The 23277-nt window shown below is 46.0% G+C and overlaps 1 protein-coding gene across 1 annotated transcript in view; it reads left to right on the plus strand.

Moving 5' to 3' along the window:
* Positions 1 to 17194, plus strand: part of LOC147899600 (uncharacterized) — a 220419-nt gene extending 203225 nt beyond the window's left edge. The window contains exon 28 of the mRNA XM_087377757.1: positions 16985 to 17194. Coding sequence (XP_087233883.1) covers positions 16985 to 17131 — 147 coding nt within the window. The 3' untranslated portion in view covers positions 17132 to 17194. The remainder of the gene's footprint in view (positions 1 to 16984) is intronic.
* Positions 17195 to 23277: the final 6083 nt, after the last annotated feature.

The following is a 23277-nucleotide window of genomic DNA, read 5'->3' on the forward strand; positions in this document are numbered from 1 at the left end:
CACAGTAGGCACTTGGAAAGCTTTTATCAGGCTACCTGAGGATCAGAGACTGCAGTCCGTGAGTCACCTCAGAGGGGTAGCACGCAGGATTGAGCAGATAGATGCAGCCATCCCGGTGGAATGGACAGTTGAGTTGCCTATTACTTCCACCACTTGGATGGGGGCTTTTTTGAGGATATCAGTTCCTTTACAGGTGATCGCATTTCGAGGTCTCGGGGAAGACGCACTGGTCTTTGATGTTGGGGATGGAGGTTTACTCTCTACATCCAAGGATGGCATTCTTCTTGAGGTTGCCTTTCAGCCTGTCAGGATTGCTGGTTTTGTGGACCATGGAGCGGGCTTGCTGTGGTACTTAGACCTTGACCCTCTGCTCTTGGCCTTGGGATCCTGGAGGTTGTGGTTATATGGAGGTGCACCTATCAGGTGCTTGCAGTGGGACCCAGGAGAGTGGGAGTGAATAGATCATGGGCACCGAGAGAGGGGGATTCCCTTCTTTCGTTTCACGGTTGGTAATGCCAGGAGATTGTAGCTGAACAGTAGGGGTTGGATTCCCTCCAAAGCCCCCCATTGGGAAAGCTTCTTCATCACCGTAGATTTGCGTAGAAATTTTTGGAGGAGGCTCTGGAATTCCCTCAGAAATAGAAAGATCACTCTTTTCTTTTGGCTTTGTATTCATGGAGGGATTGCAGTGAACCTGTGGAGATCACGATTTGGGGTTGATCCCACTTGTCCTCGATGTCATTCTGCAGAGGAGTCAATGCGACATTGCCTTTGGGACTGCAGTCAGGCGAGGATTGTTTGGAAAGGGGTTGCTCGCATACTCAGCATCTTTCACACTTCCCTTTCTTCATGACTTGGGGCTCGGTCGCATGGTTACCGGGCCCTAGGTGTTTTATGAGGGTGAGCCTTCTTCTTAGGCACTCTCGGTCCGCTGGCAGGTGATAGAGCCTTGCTCTCTTCAGGATGTACCACTTACTCCCTTCAGAGCTTCTCATGCTTCAGTGGACATCTCTTGGGAGATTTTGGCTAGCATTTCCTCTTGGCACATTTGGAGAGCCAGATGTACTGAGGCCTTGGATGGCACCCAGATACACCCATCATAGGTGTTCACGGGTATCTGGACTGACATGGTTCACACTTTGATAGCCATATGGGCTAGCATGCAGGGCCCTTCACGGGCAGCCTCTTCTAGAAGGACTATATTTCTTCGAGTTTGGAGGGGTTCTCTCTTTTTCTCGGAGGTTTCTACCGGATTGAGATGGCACTATCAGCCTCAATCGTTTCTTTTTGGCTCTTGAGCTTTTCGTGCATTGCATGATGTATCCCGTATGGAGCCCACTCTAACGGTTTTTCTTTAATACTTAATAGAAGTCTCTTTTTGCCCAAAAAAAAAGAACAAAAAAAAAAGCGGCTTCTACTTATGAGAGATTATCTATGGTTGATTGTGAATGGGAAATCAAGGTAGCCCGGTGATAATGAAGAGAAGCTTCTCCAATGGCAGGCTCAAAATGACAAGGCAATCTCTTTTATTGGTTTGGCTCTTGCTGATACTATCATTCATCACCTTGATTTTGAGCTCACTGCCCATGAGTTGTGGAGCAAGTTAAGCACTTGTTTGGCAACCAACTCATCAATTCCAAGGTATTTTTTTCGCTAGGACTTCTTCAGGCTCACCATGAAGCATGAAGACACCCTTCAACAACATCTGAATTATATGGAGTCCCTCATCACACAACTTGCTGCTTTAAAGGCCCCTGTAGAGGAAGATGATCAAGTTGTTGTTCTCCTCTCAAGCATTGAAGACATTCCAAAGTATCAAGAGGTCATTCAAGCACTACAGGTAGCAAAGATGGCTTTCCATGGCATGGTGGCCATGCTACTTGACCATGAACGGAGGTATACCGATACTCCTGACCCTACTGTACTTCTTTCAAAGGGTAAATATAAATTCAAACCTCTCAAGTGCACATACTGGTGTGTGGGAAGCTTGGTCACAAGGAAGATCGTTGCTTCAAGAAACTTACCAAGCAACAAACCAAAGACTATGCCAATTTGGTTGTGGTCGTCCATAGTGAAGCAAAGGAAGCAGATGAAGACCCGCTTGTAGGAAGAAAGTGGAGACAGGTTGTGAACACAAGTGAGCAAGAGTGCACATGGTTTATGTTGAGCATCCTTGAAGCTCTGAGGCTCATTTTCAGCTTCCATCACTGAGGTCATCAAAGCAAAATTGACCTTTTTCTGAGTGTTGGCCCTGGTTTTCTCCAAAGTAGGCTGATCCTTAGCATCTTGAATGGTCAACCTTGCCCAATGTGGAATAAATTTCTCTTCTGTACCACTCGGAGCTGCATCAACATCTTTAGTGGCCTCACGACGTTGATAATGCCTCCAAACATGCGGCGGTCTATTCTCATTAATTGGCTGCAAATCTGAAACATTTGAGGGAGAGCCATCCTCAACATGTGGCAAGCCATCTGAACTATGAGAATTAGAAGGGGAAAGAGAACATCTATGCTGATTATTACCTTTTTGGTAACGCGATTATAAAGCCTAAATCCCCTGCTTTCAGTGCTATACCCCACGAAAATGCATTTGACACTCTTGTTATCAAGCTTTGTCCGATGTGCATCTGGAACCAAAGCATATGCCATTGAGCCAAAAATTCTGAAATGACTAACCTTTGGCTTAAAGCCATACAAAGCCTCAAATGGAGTCACATTAACCAAAGCTTTGGTAGGGCATCTGTTCTGAATATAAGTGGCTGTCACAACTGCTTCTCCCCAAAAAGCCTTTGAGACTCTCTTGAATTTCAGCATGCATGTCGTCATTTCCATGAGAGTATGATTCTTCCTCTCAGGGAGTGGATTGTACTGTGGTGTGTAAGGGCATGTCAAGTGATGTTTAATCCCATGCTGCCTGGAATGCATGTGACATGTACTCTCTTCCTCTATTTGAGTTGAGTGTTCCAATTCTAGAATTGGTTTGGTTCTCAGCCATAGCTTTGAACTCCTGAAACCAATAGAACACCTCAGATTTTTCCTACATGAGAAAAAGCCATGTGAACCTGGAGAAGTCATCTATAAAGGTCACAAAGTACCTTGCTCCTCTATGCATGGGAATAGTCATGGGGCCACATACATCACTGTGCACTATCTGCAACACTCTAGTTGCCTTGACCCAATTCTTGCCTTGTTTATTGAATTGCAAGCGATGCAATTTGCCAAGTGCACACCCCTCACACACTTCATTTGCTGGTTGCTGCAATTTTGGCATTTCCTGAGTCATATTATTGTTATACAAGTAGGACAATGCCCTGTGATGGACATGTCCAAACGTGGCATGCCATAAATCAGCCTGGGAAGTGTTTGCTACAGCCAATACCTTCTGATCATAAGGCTGAGCATCAAGCTTGTATAGGCCTCTATCATATGTGCCTGTTGCTACAACCTCATACCCTTTCTCTTTGGATCCTTGATCCTGCATTGGTTATCCTGAAATTTGACCAACATATGTTGATCATGGGTAATGTTTGAAACTGAAATCAGATTTTGCCTCAAATCTGGAACATACCAAACATCTCGGATATACAGCCTGGGAAGTGTTTGCTACAGCCAATACCTTCTGATCATAAGGCTGAGCATCGAGCTTGTATAAGCCTCTGTCATATGTGCCTGTTGCTACAACCTCATACCCTTTCTCTTTGGATCCTTGATCCTGCATTGGTTATCCTGAAATTTGACCAACATATGTTGATCATGGGTAATGTTTGAAACTGAAATCAGATTTTGCCTCAAATTTGGAACATACCAAACATCTCGGATATACTTAACTTTCCCATTATCAAGCTGAATGGGAATGTGCCCAGCTCCGATGATGTCTTGAGAAGCATCATTGGCACATATAACTGTCTGCCATGAATAGGTGTGATGCTCTCAAACCACTCCTGGCGAGGAGTCATGTGCTTAGTAGCACCACTGTCAATATACCATGTATCACTTGCAACAAGGGAAGCATCCCCTTATTGATTTTCAGCATTCAAGTCCCCCTGGCATCCATCTTCTCATTAAATGCAGCAAACACAAAAGCTCTATCACCTTGGGCAAGATGAGCTTCACGATGTGCATCTGAAGCACGAGTTTTATTGAGGGCAACAAAATTACTGCTAGAGCTGTCCCTTTGCCTGTTCTTTTCATTGGCAATCCTTTTCTGACACTCTGCGATGTAATGTCTTGGCTTCTTGCAATAATTGCATTTGCCCTTTTTTTTATTTTTGCTTGAACTGCTTGCATTCCCCTCCTTGGGCTGAGTTGTAGGGCTGTGTTTTGGCTCAAACTTTTTCTGAAATTTATCCTTTCCACCCATGGCAAGCGCTTGCTCACCCTGACGAGAGGCTTTGGCAAAATTTGAGCATGTCTCCTCTTCCTGCAACAAAAGCCTAACTAACTCATCGAACGAGAGTGGGGCTACCCTGAGAACAGTGGTCAATGAAGTGACGAATGTGCCATATGAGGGTGCTAAGCTATTGAGAGTAATAGAGACGAGCTTCTTGTCTTCTATTTCCTCATCAAATACTTGCGAGCTGATCACATAGATCAGTGATCCTGGCAATATAATCAGTGCTGGCCTGGCCTTCCTACATCTCGAGATCCTTGAGCTGATTTGTCAAGGCAATGGCCCTTGCCTCATTTTTAACATGATACATGTTTGCCAATCTTTCCCATGTTGCCTTTGCATCCTTGCATGACTTGATAGTCGTCATAATGTGCCTCTTCACATTTGTGGCAATCAGAAACATCGCTTGGACACTGCAGCGGTCAAAATTCTTCTGCTTCTCCGTCGATGCTATGGAACTATCAGGAGGGGCTATAGTATTCTGTTGTCTGTCTGTAGTCTGGACCCGAAGAAGCTGTGCTGGATGTAGATGAGCCTGCTGGCCTCACCTCATCCCCACTAACAATATCCCACAAGCCCTTACCAACCAAGATGTTGTTAAGCATGAATGACCACAAGGCATAGTTTGGTCCATCCAGCTTGTCACCCTTGGACAAATTGCCAAAGTTTTCTGAAAGAGTCGACATGATTCAAAATGGGATACCCATAAGCTGCAAATGTACTTGCAAAAAGAACTGCAAGTCCCAAAAGTGCAACTAGCTGCAAATGTGCCTGCAAATCCCAAACTTATACTGGCTGAAAATGCAAATCGTGACTGGCTGCTCTAAAATGCCACTGACTGCACAATGCAATCATTGCAAAAATGGCATAAACGAATCATTGCACTCTGCTGCAATTTGAAGTGCAATCCCAAACTGAAAATGCACAACCCAAATCTGAAATAGCGCACCCACGAGTGCTCAAATGCATCCAACGAGCTCAAAAGCATCCACAATTGTAAAGTAACTGCAAATGCGTCCAACAATGCAGAGCATGTGTAAATGCACCTGAGAGTGCAAGAGTATGGGCTGCAAAAACAGTCCCGAACTGAAATACATAGCTCAAAACACTTACTGAAAGTGCACCTTGGCTCGAAACACCTGCAAAACAGCCCACTGACTGTGTGGGCAAGTTGGAGATGACAAAGGAGCTGAAGTGAGATGCTTGGAGCTAAATGAAGCTGTCGAGAGTACTTCTGAATACAATACACGTGTGGAGAAGAGCCTAGAGATGCTTGGAGCTATTGGAACACACCGAGGAGAGGCTGGAGCTGAAAAGGGTCGAGATTTGAGCAAAAACGTCCAAAAACAGCCAAAAATTGTTCGAATCGCCTTCTAACAAGTCGTACGGACTCGAAACCAGGTTTCAACAAGTCGTACGGACTCCCGGCATTGTCGCGCAACTGTACGGACAGATTCGTAAGGACTGTACGGAGGTTCGTACAACTGTACGAACAAAAGAAATTTCCCCCTACCTAAAATGGTGCGAGATAGGCTTGTTTGTATGCAAGCAACTCAAAATTTCGAAAAACATCGAAATCGGACCTCAAAAGTTCAAAAAACAGTTGCTGGACTGTTGGAGCTACCTCAAACAAAAGCTGGAGAGCTGAATGTAAGAACCAAGAACGCGCACTAGAGCACCAAGCTTGCGGGTGTCTGGAAGCAAGCATGGGAATGGGCTCTAGAGACGGAAGCGCTCTGATATTAAATATAGGAACAAAGTGGAGACAAGTTGTGAACACAAGTGAGCAAGAGTGCACACACAAGAAAGCTCCAATAGAAATGTTCAAATGAAACAATACAAGTACTTGGTATATATAGTACCCAAGTACTACTGGTCAACGATAGGGTTGACTTTATGCCTACAACACCATATCTTTGTAATCTCTTACACCACCATCACTAACACATTCTCTCATGGCTCACACCCGAGATCTCTCTCTCCGTCCAAAGATCTATGATCTTGATGATCGTGACTTGGCATTTTAAGTTTTACATGAGTGGGTACTCTGCCTTGGGTAGTCTCCCAAAAATTGATGTAATAATCTCCTTGAGTCATTGAGTGACATTTCCTTTATGAGTGGTGTGTGGCTTCCTACCATGTCCTGTTATGAAGCCAAGGGGGATGTATTGTGGGAGCCTTTCTATTGGCTTTGATGGGCGTCTTTATTAGGCTTGGCCGAGTTCTAGGATGTTGGTGCATTCCCTAGATTGATGTGTTGGTCAGGTAGCCTCTAGTGTCATGTTAGTATGGTTTACATCAAGCTTTTCTATCATGTGAGTATTTTTGTTACCATTGCTTTGTACTTTCCATTTCCTTTCATTGCTTTCTAGTTCTTTCATTTCTTTCCAAATTCATAGTAATCCTTTTGTCCCACATCAAAGAGTCCTAGCTTGGAGCATTATCACTATAGCTTGACGCAATATTCCTGGTTGTTAGGGGTCTCTACCATGTTAGGGATTATATCTCTTGCACTACAGCCGATATAGACTACCAAAGCTGGCCCTATCTTTGATCCATGGCCTTGGCAGCTGAGGGTGACCGGAGGTGTTGGTATGCACATACATGCAAATGGTTTGAGACTCTAGGGCTCCACAAAGACAGATTGCCCCCCTTTCAATACAATATTAAGGGCTTTCTTCGTCCCGCTTACATATCACGAGGTGATCCAGGTTATCCAAAAGGATCTCTTACGGCTACACATTTAGGACCTGATTGGCTCCTATTGAGCTCCCTGTGAAGCTCAACTTCTACAAAGACTACTACTTGTGGATTCTAACGGAGGGCTTCATTGACCCAACAAAGATATACACGGATCCATCTCCCCGGCTGCTTGAGGATATCAATAAAGCAGTTTCACATCTCATTACATCAACTTCGCATTGAGAGTGGATTTGGTTAAGGGCGTACCCAGAGTGGGTTGCATCTATACTTTATGTGATCGGCAAGAGATCGAAGTGGAGGAGCACTTCGCTTTTGGATGCCCTGTATACTAGAGATCCTAGGTCGCTATCATTGCTCTTCAAGGGTTGCTTCGGACCCCTATCTACTGTCTTGTCCTATCCAAATCAAATATGCCTGGTGACTTTCTTTCATCAGGCCATTTGACACAGGGAGCATTTTCGGAAGACACATAGATTATTATGGTGTACAGCCAGACTCCACTCGGAGCATGGTCACTGAGTTTTTCCAGCCAATCAACACCGACCAGTAGGCCTCAAGGAGACTGCAGATCCAAGGACCAGAGCGAGAGACACGGTAGACTTACCAAGCGGGTTGAGGCACATATCAGACTGGGGACCTCCCCCCCATGCTTACCAAATCGGAGGCACGATTGTTTGGGGTAATATTGGCATTTGTCCAACAGAGCCATAGCTAGGAGACCACATCAAACCACAGTAACTGACAGTCACCAAAGGCTTTATGCCACCATAGCCTCATACATCTTCAGCTCCCTCTTAGGCTTGACCCCTCCACTAGCTTCTAGGTGATCATCAAAGTGCTTCCACATTCCCAGCTCCCATCTTCTTCACGGGCTCAAAGACTTCATTTTATGTATTGGTGTCTTTATGATTATTGCTATGTTGCACTCCTCTTGTGTGTTGATGCCTTGATAGAGACTCCACCCTTTCAGGTCATTGTATCAGTCTTATAGGCCCTTCGTTCTTTCAAATAATTTTAATAATCTCTCTCTCTCTCTCAGCATCCCCGCCCAGCCCCTCCCGCTACAGCCCGTCCCGCTAGCCTCTCTCTCTCTCTCTCTCGGTCTCACACACACACTCTCTCTCTCTCTCTCTCTCTCTCTCTCTCTCTCTCTTGCTGATCGAGTGACACAGCAGGATCGGGAGGTCTTATCTATTAGGACAGATCTTCAGGTCTTACAGGCGACCCATAGGACTCTTGCTGGAGAGATTCATGGACACACAGAGCGAGTGCAGCAGATCGAGACTCGCGTTCAGCACATGGATACATCTCCCACTACAGCAGTAGCAGCGGTTGAGGAGCGTTTGACCTCCCTTCAGACAGAGGTCCAGAGAGCCACAGAGTGGGTGGATGTCGTCCGCCGTCAGCCATCACAGCCTCAGAGATCTACTGTATCAGCTACATTGGTCGAGTCACAGCAGAGGGCCACAAAGGCCCTCAACATTCGCATTCGTGGTATCTTACCCTCGGCGACAGAGTCCACGATGACACAGGCTGTGACCTTTGTCTCTCAGACATTGGGAGTACAGGATCATGGCATTGTAGGAGCATATAGAGTCGGGAGGGATCCTACTAGAGAGCAGCCCCTCATTATCAGATTCAGAGATGCCCAGGCACGTCTAGCTGCCCTCAGGAGGAGAGGGACACTCAGAGACCACCCACAGATTTCCATGGACGAGGATCTGACTCAGATACAGGTTGAGGAGCGCAAGGCGCTCATGCGTCAGAGAGATGCAGCCCGAGCTCAGGGCAAGTGGGCAGTGATTAGGGATGGCAGACTCATCACAGGCACCTTGAGGCGTGCTCCCACAGTGCTTAGAGATGGCAGACCAGCAGATACAGCCCCACATCCACCTCCACCTCCTGCCCCGTCCGCTTGACGGGACAGGGCCCATGGGACACACCACCCGTCAGATAGTCTACGCATCGCTGTATGGAACTGCAATGGTTCTTTTACAGCACAACCAGGCAATCTACGGGGGGCATTCTTTGGGAGAGATATCATCTTTTTCACGGAGACACACGAGAGTCCAGAGAGACCTTTGCCACGAGTGACAGGGTATACATGGAGATCTGCCTTCAGGCAGCACGCCCGGACATTTGGAGTGAGAGGATCTGGAGGAGTGGCCATTTTGTACAGAGAGCATCTCGATCGGATCATCACAGTGGAGAGAGCAGATTCACATGCCCGATTCTTGTGGGTACGCATCTGCCGCAGGGCCCCTCAGCGAGATCTTTTTATTGCAGTTTGCTACTTCCCCCCAGCGCAGTCGATCTATTCTTCCACTGGACCAGGCCAGTCCATATTTGAGGATCTCTCAGCGGACATTGCAGATTTTTCACGTCGCGGAGAAGTCATCCTTTTAGGAGACTTCAACGCGAGGACCTCAGACAGACAGGCCCTCACTTATGACTTCATGGAGGATCCGGTCATACTCCCAGCATTTCACGATGATAGCCTCTGTCGGACTTCATCAGACTGCACAGTACAGCCCACAGATCAGGGACGTCAGCTACTGGAGCTCCTCACCTCGCACAGTATGGTCATTTATAACGGCTTGTAAAGGTGGCCACAGTCTTCCATGCCTACATTCTCTTCTGCTTCTGGGCGTGGTACTAGCGTGATCGACTACATCATAGGTCCCCCGACTCTAGTCCCTTCCATCCATAGCCTTACTGTTAGCCCCTTCATGCCCTCTGCCGACCATGCACTCATCCACTTTACTTTGACTCATGTCTCCCATGACCCACCTCCCCCTCGTTATCACGACCGCCAACTCTACTATGAGGTTCATTTCGACCACCAGTTCGATGATGTATATAGCCAGAACCTCAGCCGCCTACTCCGTCCTCATCTATTAGATGCTCTACCATCCACGCGGGACCGGTGGGAACTTGTACATACTTCACTCGTTTCTGCCGCTCACATGTCGTTCCCTGCCACATGTCATTCGTCTAGTCCCCCACCGGTTGGTCTTGTTCCTTGCAACGGTTGGTATGACGAGGAGTGTAAGGAACTCCGCAGGAAACTTAACCTTGAGACCAAGGAGAAGTCTCCCCTCCTTGCCGAAACCAAGAGAGACTACAAGTGGTTGGTTAGGCGCAAGAAACGCCAATTTCTAGCACGGAATGAGGAGCTGAGAAGCTTGCTTTTCAGCTGTGACTCCAAGGAATTCTGGAGAAAATTCCTCCGCTCGAAGTCTCAGAGCCCCCTCACTGATCCACGTGTCTGGTCTGCATATACTTCAGCTCTATACGATGTTCCAGATCAGCCAGATATCGATTTATCCCACTCCCCTAGGCCAGCTTCATCTAGTCTCTTCACACCAGAGAGTGTCCGTGCAGCAGTCCACCGATTGAAGAACGGGAGAGCTAAGGATCATGATGGATTGCAAGCGGAGTATGTAATCCATGGGATTGATACCTTAGCTTTTGTTCTCTCCCGTCTCTTCAATGAGTCTGTTTGTACAGGCCTACCACAGTCCTGGTTAGGCAATACCATAGTACCTATCCACAAGTCGGGGGACCCTATGGAGCCGTCGAATTACAGGACCATCATGATTGGCCACGTTATGGCCAAGATCTATGCATCAGTTTTGGAAAGCCGTATAAATGACCATGCCGAGACGACAGGACTCAGAGCCAGAGGGCAGGCTGGATTTCGCAGGGATCATTCGACGCTTGACCACATTCTCACACTCAGGGCACTAGTAGAGGAGGCGAAGTCACGAAGGCAACGGCTTTATTGTTGCTTCGTGGACTTCAGGAAGGCATTTGATACAGTTCCACGATTCAGATTGTTTCAGAGGATTCGCGAGATGGGCTTCAGTGGAGAAACACAGTGGGCTATCATGGCTTTGTATGAGAGGGTCACTGGTCGGGTTCGGACACGTGAGGGGCTCTCAGAGGAGGTATGCAGCACGATTGGGGTGAAGCAGGGTTGCCCGCTCTCTCCTACTCTCTTTGGACTATATATTGATGAGCTAGAGATGTTCGTACAGATGACAGGCGGTGTGGGCTCTACTCTCTCAGGATCCTCCATTCCTATCCTCCTGTATGCGGACGATGTGGTTCTCATTTCCTCTACTCCTCAGGGCCTCCAAGCACATATTGAGGCACTCCACAGGTTTTGCCAGGACAGGGGATTGACCGTAAACCTCGGCAAGACCAAGGTTATGGTTTTCAACACCTCTGATCATATCTACAACATGGATGAGTTTTGCTTCACTTATGACGGACAGCCCATTGAGCTTGTTAGAGAGTATACTTATTTGGGGACAGTTTTCAGGGGACCGATCTTTACCATGACATATGCAGCACGAGATAGGATTAGTAAAGGGTATGCTTCGTTGGCTCATCTTGAGCGTCAGTGTTTTCAGTCCCACTTTCAGCATCCCGATACGAAATCCCTGCTATTTGACACATTGGTGAGACCAGCTGCGATGTATGCAGCTCCTTTCTGGGCAGGAGACCTTGGCGCTGCAGATTGGAGACGAGTAGAGAGGTTACAGATCATCATGTTCTCTCGGCTCATTAGGGCCAAGGCTACAATTCCGCACGAGATCATGCTAGCAGAGTTTGGAGCTACTCCCCTTGCATTGGATGCAGCGTTTCAGTCGGTCATGTATTTGCACAGGGTTAGGGAGTTTGGAGACTCAGCAGCAGGCAGGGCTCGGTTGCCATGGTTAGCACTTGCATCTTCTATGGAGTTGGCACGATCTGGGGCCCGATACTGCTGGTACTTCAGACTCACTAGGTGGCTCACATCTCTTGGACTAGACATGGATAGACTGCCTCCCTTCTGATACAGCATAGATGCCCCTCATCTCGAGTTGACTCGCCACGAGCTTAGTCAGGTCATGAGAGCAGACTTGCTGCAGCTTCATACGTACCGCACTTGGATTTATCCCACGCAGCTTCCGACGAAGATGGCCACATATCGTGACCACTTCCTTCGGATCTCAGAGGATGGATTTGTCATTCCACCAGGCTACACAGGTATCCACATGTCCCACTCACTGAGGATTGCCCTTGGCCAGCTTAGAGTCTCTTCGCATCAGCTCGAGATAGAGGCTAGTAGGATGCGACGCATGGAGGATGGACGGCGTCCAGGCCGAGAGACCAGGATCTGCCCTTGTTGCACCATGGGAGAGGTGGAGTCAGAGGAGCACTTCATTTGCAGATGTCCACTATATTATGAGATCAGAGAGAGATTCCACTGTCTCTTCACGGATGGCTTTGGACCTCTCTCACGAGTGATGGATTATGAGGATCAGCATTGCCTAGCTCTTTATGTCAGGGAGGCCACTATGCTTCGACGACACTACCTCAGAGACCATCAGCACAGACCGGAGCGTGATAGAGCCCAGCCCGATAGAGCTCAGACACACGCTATACCAGATGACAGGTATCAGGAGGAGCACGAGGAGGTCAGAGCTCACACAGGACACATGCCTCCACCCTGTGGATGTACATATGAGATGGTTTGTAGATGCCACAGGATCTTGTTACATAGGGGACGTACTCGCCGCTTCATCTCCAGACGATCCAGGATGATGGCAGCTTTTCGGAGGAGACTTACTCATGGAGATCTCGCCCCACCAGCCGCTCACCTCACTTTTGCTCAGATTTGTACTCTCATAGCAGGAGGCAGAGTCGATGGACAGGATTTCCAGTATTATTTTGGTTCTCAGACTCCGTGATACATGGACTTGTATCTTTGCATTGACATATTGTACTCATCTCCCCATTTTGCACCCAGGGGCGGTTTCCTTGCATCTAGCTTACTTTGTATTTAGGCTCGGATTTGACAGTATGTACTTTCACTTGCATTGTATTGCGTAGCACTTAGATGATATTCGACGATGCCTCTTCTTTGTGGCACGTTGATTTTGTGCTATCTTGTACGCAGAGTTCTTGATGTCCCATGGGCCCATTTTGGCCTTTAGTGGACAATAATACACTTTCTTTCTTTCTTTCTTTCTCTCTCTCTCTGTCCCTCTCTCTCTCTCTCTCTCTGTCCCTCTCTCTCCGTCCCTCCCCCGCTCAGCCCCTCGCTCACCCGCTCAGCCCCCCCGCTCACCCCTCGCTCAGCCTCCCTCACCCGCTCACCCCTCGCTCAGCCCCCCGTTGCCTTTCTCTCTTTCTTTTCGTCTCTCTCTCTCTGTTCCTCCCCCGCTCAGCCCCCCGCTCAGCCCCTCCCTCACCCGCTCAGCCCCCCGCTCACCCTCGCTCAGCCTCCCTCACCCGCTCAGCCTCTCCCTCATCCGCTCAGCCCCTCCTCTCACCCCTTGCACCCCTCCTCTCACCCCTCCGCTGCCCCCCCGCTCACCCCTTGGAACCCCCCCCCTTCACCCCTCCGCTCAGCCCCCGCAGCCCCCCCGCTCACCCCCCTCCCTCAACCCTCCCGCTCACCCCCTCGGTCAACCCCCCCGCCCACCCCCCCGCGCCCCTCCTCTTTCGCAGGGATCATTCGACACTTGACCACATCCTCACACTCAGGGCACTGGTAGAGGAGGCGAAGTCACGAAGGCAACGGCTTTATTGTTGCTTCGTGGACTTCAGGAAGGCATTTGACACAGTTCCGCGATTCAGATTGTTTCAGAGGATTCGCCAGATGGGCTTCAGTGGAGAGATACAGTGGGCTATCATGGCTTTGTATGAGAGGGTCACTGGTCGGGTTCGGACACGTGAGGGGCTCTCAGAGGAGGTATGCAGCACGATTGGGGTGAAGCAGGGTTGCCCGCTCTCTCCTACTCTCTTTGGATTATATATTGATGAGCTAGAGATGTTTATACAGATGACAGGCGGTGTGGGCTCTACTCTCTCAGGATCCTCCATTCCTATCCTCCTGTATGCGGACGATGTGGTTCTCATTTCCTCTACTGCTCAGGGCCTCCAGGCACATATTGAGGCACTCCACAGGTTTTGCCAGGACAGGGGGTTGACCGTAAACCTTGGCAAGACCAAGGTTATGGTTTTCAACACCTCTGATCGTATTTATAGCACGGATGAGTTTTGCTTCACATATGACGGACAGCCCATTGAGCTTGTTAGAGAGTACACTTATTTGGGGGCAGTTTTCAGGGGACCGGTTTTCACCATGACATATGCAGCACGAGATAGGATTAGTAAAGTGTATGCTTCGTTGGCTCATCTTGAGCGTCAGTGTTTTCAGTCCCACTTTCAGCATCCCGATACGAAATCCTTGCTTTTTGATACATTGGTGAGACCAGCTGCGATGTATGCAGCTCCTTTCTAGGCAAGAGACCTCGGCGCTGCAGATTGGAGACGAGTAGAGAGGTTACAGATCATCATGTTCTCTCGGCTCATTAGGGCCAAGGCTACAGTTCCGCACGAGATCATGCTAGCAGAGTTTGGAGCTACTCCCCTTGCATTGGATGCAGCGTTTCAGTCAGTCATGTATTTGCATAGGGTTAGGGAGTTTGGAGACTCAGCAGCAGGCAGAGCTCGGCTGCCATGGTTAGCACTTGCATCTTCTATGGAGTTGGCACGATCTGGGGCCCGATACTGCTGGTACTTCAGACTCACTAGGTGGCTCACATCTCTTGGACTAGACATGGATAGACTGCCTCCCTTCCGATACAGCATAGATGCCCCTCATCTCGAGTTGACTCGCCACGAGCTTAGCCAGGTCACGAGAGCAGACTTGCTGCAGCTTCATACGTATCGCACTTGGATCTATCCCACGCAGCTTCCGACGAAGATGGCCACATATCGTGACCACTTCCTTCGAATCTCAGAGGATGGATTTGTCATTCCACCAGGCTATACAGGTATCCACATGTCCCACTCACTGAGGATTGCCCTTGGCTAGCTTAGAGTCTCTTCGCATCAGCTCAAGATAGAGGCTGGTAGGATGCGACGCATGGAGGATGGACGGCGACCAGGCCGAGAGACCAGGATCTGCCCTTGTTGCACCATGGGAGAGGTGGAGTCAGAGGAGCACTTCATTTGCAGATGCCCGCTATATTATGAGCTCAGAGGTAGATTCCACTGTCTCTTCACGAATGGCTTTGGACCTCTCTCACGAGTGATGGACTACGAGGATCAGCATTGCCTAGCTCTTTATGTCAGGGAGGCCACTATGCTTCGACGAGACTACCTCAGAGACCATCAGCACAGACCGGAGCGTGATAGAGCCCAGCCTGATAGAGCTCAGGCACACGCTATACCAGAGGACAGAGACCAGGAGGAGCACGAGGAGGTCAGAGCTCACACAGGACACATGCCTCCACCCTGTGGATGTACATATGAGATGGTTTGTAGACGCCGCAGGATCTTGTTACATAGGGGACGTACTCGTCGCTTCATCTCCAGACGATCCAGGATGATGGCAGCTTTTCGGAGGAGACTTACTCATGGAGATCTCGCCCCACCAGCCGCTCACCTCACCTTTGCTCAGATTTGTACTCTCATAGCAGGAGGCAGAGTCGATGGACAGGATTTCCAGTATTATTTTGGTTCTCAGACTCCGTGACACCTGGACTTGTATCTTTGCATTGGCATATTGTACTCATCCCCCCATTTTGCACCCAGGGGCGGTTTCCTTGCATCTAGTTTACTTTGTATTTAGGCTCAGATTTGACATTATGTACTTTCACTTGCATTGTATTGCGTAGCACTTAGATGATATTCGACGATGCCTCTTCTTTGTGGCACGTTGATTTTGTGCTATCTTGTATGCAGAGTTCTTGATGTCCCATGGGCCCATTTTGGCCTTTAGTGGATAATAATACACTTTCTTTCTTTCTTTCTTTCTCTCTCCCCCCCCCGCCCCCCCAAACCGCCGCCTCCTACCCCTGAAAATAGACTTCTGTTAACGAGACAAGAAACTTAAGGCATAGATATTTCATGCAGAGCATGGAAAACTCAATGGTAAAGAACCACTCAAGGAGTTTGAACAAATGAAAAACTAGATAAGAACTAGGATGGTGGCTGGAAATGCTAGGTCATGCCTGTCATGGTCATGCATTTCCCTTTTGGAATGGGGCACACATCTAAAAAGCCCTCTAAGATAGGTCTTGCAAGGGTGAACTCTCTAGGGCATTTTCACTGAGGACTATTGAGCGATTCACAGGAGTACCATAAGTCCTCCAAAGGGGGCCAAGTCAACTCACTTGGATCCTTGTGTGCCTGAAGGACATATGTCTTGCCCTAACCATAATCGTACCAATCCAATCCTGATATTCCCACCCTTTTTCTCTGGTCAATAATCCAGAGCCATCCATACTAACCAGCTACGTTAACTCAGCAAAATGGACGCCTTGATTAGTTATTGTAACCATGTCACTGGTAAGCTTTTTGAATCTCTAAACTCTGACACATCACTTCTCGTGGAAACATCTACTTCATGGCCTACCACATCGGTCATAAGGTGTCCCATGTGCCTATTGATGAGGCTGGTTAACTTGCCCACTGAACGTGGAGACTGGCGCAATAGTAATCCCAAGTCATCCATAGTTTAGGATAGAGAAACACTAGATGATGGTCAATGTCAAAGTTCATCATTCTAACTGCAAATATGCAACTGTTAGGGCTCTGCACTCTAAATCTTTCAAATGTAAGCACATTAGAAATGAATATCAATGAACCATGGCTCTAGGTTGAGATTTCTTTGTTCTAGGAGAAATGTTTCTTAAAGGCACTTTTTTTGTAAATATGATGCTGTGTGCCATAATGTCTTAATATTGAAAAACTGTGGAACTTTGTGCTCAAGGATCTTGCATTGAATGTACACAATGCCCTGTCGGTAGATTTCCTAATCCATAATGCTTTCCATATATTCTTCCTTTTTTGTATCACTGAAACACTGATTTTAAATTGCTTCCAGGTTGATGATGACAGAATACAACTCCAACTAAAATGTAGAGAACTTGCGAACGTTACAGAAAAAGCACACGTTGATAGGATGGTCAGTGGTCAAGCTAAGCTTGATAGTATACTTGAACAATCAGAGAGAGAGTTTTCAGAGGTATAAACTTGCATATGTCTTCTTAACTGCAGATAAGCGTTCAGCACTGTCTTTACTTTGTTATTTTTAGAGAGCTTCTTCAAGATCACACAAGCTTTCAATGTGTATTTACTTTGTGCACTTTATAGAGCTCTTCGTGAGCGCAAAAGCACATCAGAAATATTATTTTAATAAATATTGGTATGATGTTGCATCAGCTTGTTTGCATCACCTTTATAGAGCTATTTGATATTGTATGATCTTGCATCAGGTTGTTTTCTTCGTTCCTACCAATTGACCCTATTTTTCTGACAATGAAATCTTGATTTACATTGTCATTTGCTACCACTCCATGTACCCAATCCAAGCTTCTCTTAGCCTCTTTTTGATTTCCTCATTGCATGAGCAATTGGAAAAGAGATTGTACAGGGTGGACTGTGGCTGATAGACTGCAGTATAGCTCACTAGTTCAAGTTTGAAAGGTGCATCGAAGACATACCGGGGCCCTTTGAGCACAGAATCATGATCTAGAACAGGCATCTGCAGCTGTCAAATGGTATTTTGTTTAAACACAAAAATTTCCCTGGTTTTGATGTAGGATAACAGTGACAGATCAGGGCATAGCTGAGGACAGCATGGGATCAGTAAGTGAGGATATTTTGACAAATTCTATTTTATTAAGGAAGGATTGCTGAGACTTGATGGGTGGGTTAATGATTAAACCCAGGGGTTGTTATCCATTTTCTATTATTGCTACATCCGTCTTTTTAACATGTTTAGATGCTAAGGCTCTTTGCAATTGTGATGTTGTTTCTGTATAGTTGAACGAGTCAAACTGGAAACATCCTGTATCTCTTACAGGTAGAGAGCAAAATCTACCTAAAATTCTCCTTGCTGTGCCCATACGTTCTCCCTTTGGTAGTTCTTGACAAAAAATAAATGGAATAATTGTTTTTCACATCTTTTTCTTTTTAACATGGTATGTCAGACTTCTAAACAGGCAGCACCTTCAAAATTTTTATCATTATAATTATGCAGGTCCACTTGGAATCCATCATTATCAATGTGCTTGAAAGAAAATGCAGACCATAGGAGTATCCCAATGGATCATTGATTCTTTTATCCTAGCCCCAAGTGCTAGGGAAGGAAGAGACTATGGCCAAATGCATACTGTGGTTCAAATTAAGTCAGCATCCGATATTGCATTCTCCTGGCGTTCAAATGTGCACATAGTGGTTGAAGAAATTGCACTGATGTGCAGTTACCCCACATGAAGAGTCTAAGAAAGGGCGTAGTTCTCCATTCATTTTTTTTTTTGAATGATCATACTTGACAAGTCCTCCTCAAGTGGGCAAATCAGACCTAGCTTTCGTTAGTGTCCGCTGTATTTCTGCAAAAGTAGAGCTCGATTTCGCATCACTGAATTAGAAAAACACCGATCCTTCCAAATTTAACATGAGTTTGCGTGTCATAATATGTGTTTTTCTAGAAGAAGTTAAAAGTGCTGGTTTAAGTCAATCATCCTATTTTATAGTACAACTATATTGTACAAAAGAACAGCAATGTGATCATTGATGTCATGCTTATAGAGTTAAATGCCATTGAGAGTTCAAAATTTATTCTTGGATTCATCGTTAAAGTTATTAATCCAAAAAGAGAAAACGTCAACAATGTGTAAATTGCACAGGAGTATCTTTTGTGTGATGCAACTCAGGCTTGGTCTCCTTTTTACCTCCCACTAAGTTAATAAATCTCTCTCTCTCTCTCTCTCACTTTTTTTTTTGTGGGAAGAAATCTTTTATTGCTGTAAAATAATTACATTCATAGTTACTTCGAAAGTGGACTAACTACTACTCAACTGAAAATCTCAGTATAAGCTATATATACATCCTGATCAATCAAACGAGTTTGAACGCAATCATAGAATGATTGCTGCAGAGATCGTTTGAAAAAAACAAAAGATGAAAATAGGGGATCACCAAAGACTCTATGATTTCTGTCCATCCATAAAGTCCACAGTGCCCAGTAGCGTACCCATACAAAAAATAAGTCAAAACCCTGTCTAGCTGGATGAAAACTACACAACCAGAAAAACCTACCAAAAGTAACAGTAGGAAATCTCGCTCGAAGCCTCTGTCGGATGAGAGCGATGAAATCACAAGTGTGTGGACAGTGCCAAAAGATGTGAAGCACAAATTCAGCATAGTGTAGGCATCTGTGGCAAACAGCCGGAGCAATATGTCTATGTGCCATCGTTGCACGAAACGGCCGTTTCGTGGTAGGAAATGGAAAAGGCGTTTCCCGTTTCATCCTAGACCCCCAAAATTGCGATTTCGTCGCCTAGCTTCTTTTTTCGCCACCTCCTGTCCATTGCACTCCTTCTGTGCATCCTTGTTGCTCTCTCCACCTTCTCTAAGCTTTCTCCATCCCTCCATTCTTTGCTCTTGGACTCTCAATCCCGGTTTCCTTGGACCTCCATCCTTCTCTCTCCATCCTCTTCATTCTTCTCTCCATCTTCTCCATCCTGCAAGCTTCAGCTTGGCAGCCTGCTCTCCATCCCTCCATCCTTCTTCTCTCCATCCTCTCTTTAATCTTACCTGTAACCTCTCCATCCTCCTTCACTTCTACCTCTGATCCTCCAGGCTCCTTCTACCTCTCCATCCTCTTTTACCTCTGAGCTCTCCATCCTCCTTCTACCTCTCCATCCTTTCTCACTTGTGAACTTTCCATCCTCCTTCTCACCTCTCCATCCTCCTCAATGCCGAGAGATGCTTATTGGGTCCATGTCTCTCTCCTAGATAGTAGATACAGTAGTTACTATTTAGTATACTTTGGACCTTGGTGCCAGGTGGCAGCTGCTTTCTTTTTATATCATCTATGGGTGCTTTTATTTTGAGTCTTGCATGACTCATGAGTCATGATCATGAAATTTGTGGATCATGAATCATGATCATCTATGGAGTCTTGACATTGGATGCTTTTAAGTTTCAACTTGTGTGCTAAGTTTAAAGTACTTCAAACTTCTAAATTTCAAATTCTTGTAATGCCAAACTTGTTAGTCATGATACATGTTGATTTCAGATTATTGAAGCATCATTTAAGAATTTAGAATAATAGAGGCATGAATGATGCATTGATGCTTGAAGCTTCAAGTATAGATAATTGTATTATTTATGATTTGCACTCTATTGAAAATTATATTATGTATAAAAAATAAATTTTTATACATAAATTGTGTCATATTGCAGTTTCTTCTGTTTCCAATTTGGCGGGTAACTATGCTATGTCCGAGTAACTGGCCAGATGTAAAAATGCCAAGTAGGACTTGCCAAAGGAAAAGATGTTGCCAAAGAGGGACTTTATTATGGCAAAGGAGATGCAGTCGCTTTCTCCATCACTTTAGTAGGCGATCCATATGCCAAGCAGTATTTGCTCTGTCAGAAATCCAAGGCGGAAATAATAACACTTTATACAGAGATGACATCGTAATATGTGAGAGCTTCAAAGGACGGGCTGAAGAGAGAGAATAATGTAAAATCCAATCCTCAAGCCTATTCTGAAGTTTCAAACGAGGTACCGGTAAGAACGGTTGAAGCATTGCTGAAATCCTATGCCATAAAGGACGATAATGAGCTCCCAAATCGTATTTGCTAGCAGCCATAAAAAAGGATAAAAGAGTGCCATCATCCTAAAGTACATCCTCCACAGAAGAAATGCCTTTGAAAGAGAGAAAATAAGAACGTTTGGGTTCTTGTATGGCCAAAGAAGGGTGGAATAGTTTAGACCAATAAATATTCTCAGCCCTCAAAGAATTTCCCGACAAAGAATCCCGGCCATTCCATTCCAAGTGGGATAAAATATGTTTCCATTCAAGAAGCAGACGAGAGACAAAAGGGCAGCCTTTGATCTTGCCTTGGATAGAGCCAAATAGAAAATCCCACTGAGTAGGCTGCCAATGCCCAAAAGCAGAAGTATCAATATGTAATAAAAGAGAGCGGATCATGAAAGCCTAAGGCTAATCTCCTTGCATAAACTGTAACATTATTTTCCCTCTGTGAGCAAGTAGATGCATTTGAATATTGAGAATGTTCAGACCCCTGTGCATCTTTGGAGAACAGAGACGATGCATAGAGAGTAATTTGAGACTTTTCTTGCCATTTTTTGAACACTAGAAAATTTCCATGATAGCAGATACAGAAGTTGGGCATAGAGGCAACCGTCACTCTCACATCATCCCAATCAGATACCGGGAATGTGGAGTGTTCTCACTCACAGTAGGAGGGGCATGGGTATACTCCATCTACATCGACATCACAAGTTCATGGGAGTGCCTCTACTCAGCCTCTACATGGCACCACTCCATCAGTTGGGCTGTCCGCTATTCATCAGCTCCTCCACAGCCTCTTTCCAAGAGGCTCGTGGTCCAGCAACTATCACTCCGAGAGTTACTCCTATACAGGCTGCTTGGGCACCACGCCTGAAGCAAGAGGTTGCAATTGCAGAGGAGCAGTTTTTCTACGCTTGCAATATTCCCTTCAATGTTGCAAGGACTCCTGTCTACAAGAAGTTTTATCATACACTTGTAGCTGTTGGTAGAGCAGGAGCATCATCCCTTACACCTGCTAGTTCTGAGACTCTCCGCACCACACTTTTAAAGAAGCAAGTGGGATTAATCAAGAAAGACATGGAGGGACTCAAGGAAGCTTGGAGTCGGTATGGATGCACCATAATCTCCGATGGATGGAGTGACACGAAGAGGAGACACATGATTAATATCTTGGTCACTAGTTGTGTGGGAAGCATATTCTTGAGGGTGGTTGATGCCTCACATGTCGGCCTTCACATCACCGGAGAGTGGATATGGGGTCATATTGAGGCAGCCATCAAGGAGGTTGGTGAGGACAATGTGGTGCAAGTCATCACCGATAATGGCTCCACCAAACTGCAAGAGAAAGGGAAGTCTTCTTGAGTAGAAGTATCCCAAGATAGTATGGACACCTTGTGCCTCACACTCTCTTGATTTGATGATGGAGGATATTGGAAAGCTGCCTTGGGTGTCTAGTGTGGTCGAAAAAGCAATGCAGCTAGTGACTTATATCACTCATAAGCCACATGCACTGGCCCTATTCAGAAGGGAGTGTAAGTGGGAGCTATTGAGACCCTCAAAGACACGCTTTGGCTACATCTTCTTGGTTCTTAGCAAGTATGATTCATGAATCATGATTCAATTTTCATCATTTAAAGATCAATTTCTCAAATTATTCATTGTTTAAACTTGTTTAAACTTTATCATTTGTGGGCTGGTTAAGACCAAAGAGAGTCTTCGTCACATGATGACCAGTTCAGATTGGCTGGATTGGAGTGACTCGAGATTGCCTGCTGGACAGAATGTCGAGAGGATTGTCTTTGACAATCAGTTTTTGCAGGAAGCCCTTTGCATTCAGATGTCCATAGAGTCCTTATACTTCGTGCTTTGACTCTTTGACCATGAGGGTTGTGCTATGGGCTTGCTATACGAGTTCATGCTGAAGCTTCGAAAAGCAACGGAGGATTGTGCTATTGAGATCCTCAACCAGAGCAAGTACATATAAGTTGAAACTTGTAAGTTTAATACTCAGTTCTCCTAGCTCTAGAGTCTAGCCTCTAACTTTATTTTTCTGATTCGAGGCCATTTCGGGGCCCGTTTTGGAGGTGAAAGCTCTCTGCAAGTTCTGAGAAAAAGGTCCTGTTTTTGCTGTGCGACCACTGCTCCATAGGTTGGTGAAAAGTTATCGCAGAAATTGCATTGTATGCCTATGCGTAGAGATATTAGGAGTTACAGAATCATCCTTACTACCTGTTGATGCAAAATCGTCACTAGGAAGTGATTGTGTGGTTAAATACCACTTTTGTTAGTTTTGCAGATTTGCCCTTGTGAGGCAGAAGCTGTGTTTTTTGCAGTGACAGAATATTTTGCAGTGTTTTGTAATGGCGTCTGATTCTCTTTCACAGATTGTCACTAAAAAGCTTGACAAGAACAACTTCCAAGCATGGAAGTTTAGAATGACGAATTTTCTTATGGGAAAAGCGTATTGGGAGTTCATTACAGGAAATGAAAAAGAACCACTTCTTTCTAATGTTCCCAATCAACAGGAAATGCAGGCATTTAAAGGATGGCATAAGAGAGGCACAAA

Source organism: Dipteris shenzhenensis, chromosome 8 (genome assembly GCF_047967505.1).
Source record: "Dipteris shenzhenensis isolate YYH24624 ecotype China chromosome 8, Dip_SZ_1.0, whole genome shotgun sequence".
NCBI classification, from domain to species: domain Eukaryota; kingdom Viridiplantae; phylum Streptophyta; class Polypodiopsida; order Gleicheniales; family Dipteridaceae; genus Dipteris; species Dipteris shenzhenensis.